This window comes from Nicotiana sylvestris, chromosome 6 (assembly GCF_000393655.2).
Source record: "Nicotiana sylvestris chromosome 6, ASM39365v2, whole genome shotgun sequence".
NCBI classification, from domain to species: Eukaryota; Viridiplantae; Streptophyta; class Magnoliopsida; order Solanales; family Solanaceae; genus Nicotiana; species Nicotiana sylvestris.
This window is the reverse complement of record NC_091062.1, coordinates 46,435,481-46,436,650: the sequence shown is the minus strand read 5'-3', so window position 1 is coordinate 46,436,650 and position 1,170 is coordinate 46,435,481. Positions and strand designations below refer to the sequence as shown.

Here is a 1,170-nt window from a genome sequence, read left to right as displayed (position 1 = left end):
TACTGTTTGGTTGCCGCATGGACTTGCACATACGGAATACCACTTTTTCATCACCAACCTAGAAAGTAAGTTCTCCGACTTCAACATCATAAACAGCCTTACCTGTAGCAAGGAAAGGTCTCCCAAGAATAATTGGTACTTCATAATCAACCTCACAATCTAGAATGATAAAATCTGTCGGAAGAATGAATTTATCAACACGAACCACAACATCTTCAATCACTCCCAAGGGTCTCTTCATGGTATGGTTAGCCATTTGTAATCTCATAGTGGTAGGTCTTGGTTTCCCAATTCCCAAAGTCTTGAAAACCGAATAGGACACAAATTGGTACTTGCCCCAAAATCACAAAGAGCTTTAGCAAACTCGACACTTCCAATCGTACAAGGAATCGTGAAAGCACCGGGATCCTCCAACTTAGGAGCCATTGAATGCACAATTTCACTCACTTGATGAGTGACTTTTGTGATCTCAAAATTAATGGATCTCTTCTTTTTCACAAGATCCTTCATAAACTTTGCATAAACGGGCATTTGTTCTAAAGCTTCAATGAATGGCACATTGATTAAGAGACTCTTCATCATTTGAATGAACTTCTTGAATTAATTGTCACCATTTTTCTTGGCAGGTCTTTGAGGGTATGGAGGTGGAGGATTAGGCAATGGTGCCTTAGCCTTTTGCACTACAGGCTCCGATATGTCAATAATGTGTTCCCTAGACGGGTTCACATCCTCTTGAGTCTCTTCCATACTATCATCAATGTCAATCCAAACTTCATCATTAGGTTGCACCACATTGTTCGGGATCTCTTCTTCTTGCATCACTTGATCATCATCAACAAGTTGCCTTCCACTTGAGGTGGGTGTATTCCCGCCTCGTCCACTTCCTGTGATAACTGCCATAGCATGCCCTGTGTTGTTACCACCGTTTGGGTTTACCACCGTATCACTTGGTAGAGCCTCCTTAGGATGAGAATTTAAGGCTTGAGAGATTTACCCCATTTGAACTTCTAGGTTGTGGATTGATGTGTTGTGTGAGCCAAGTTGGGCATCCGAATCGGTATTTTTTCCATCATTTTCTTGAACATACTTTCAATATGCCCCATCTAATTGTTTGAAGAACTCAATCCATGGGAAGGATAAGGAGGTGGGTTGCTTGGTTATGGTACATTG

The 1,170-nt window shown here is 41.5% G+C and overlaps 1 protein-coding gene across 1 annotated transcript; it reads right to left on the bottom strand.

Annotated features, from left to right (window-relative positions):
- Positions 1-264: 264 nt before the first annotated feature.
- LOC138870560 (uncharacterized) lies at positions 265-900 on the bottom strand. Its single transcript, XM_070148379.1, has 2 exons — positions 612-900; positions 265-542 (listed from the first exon to the last, which is right to left on the bottom strand). The coding sequence occupies exons 1-2, from the start codon at positions 898-900 to the stop codon at positions 265-267; spliced, it is 567 nt and encodes a 188-aa protein (XP_070004480.1).
- Between the last annotated feature and the right edge of the window lie 270 nt (positions 901-1,170).

Bases quoted from the DNA above. Each gene is read 5' to 3' on its own strand.
- LOC138870560 (XM_070148379.1), bottom strand. From the start codon at position 900: ATGGCAGTTATCACAGGAAGTGGACGAGGCGGGAATACACCCACCTCA. The intron at 543-611 runs GTGACAATTAAT...CATTCATTGAAG, and splicing joins AAGACCTGCCAAGAAAAATG to CTTTAGAACAAATGCCCGTT.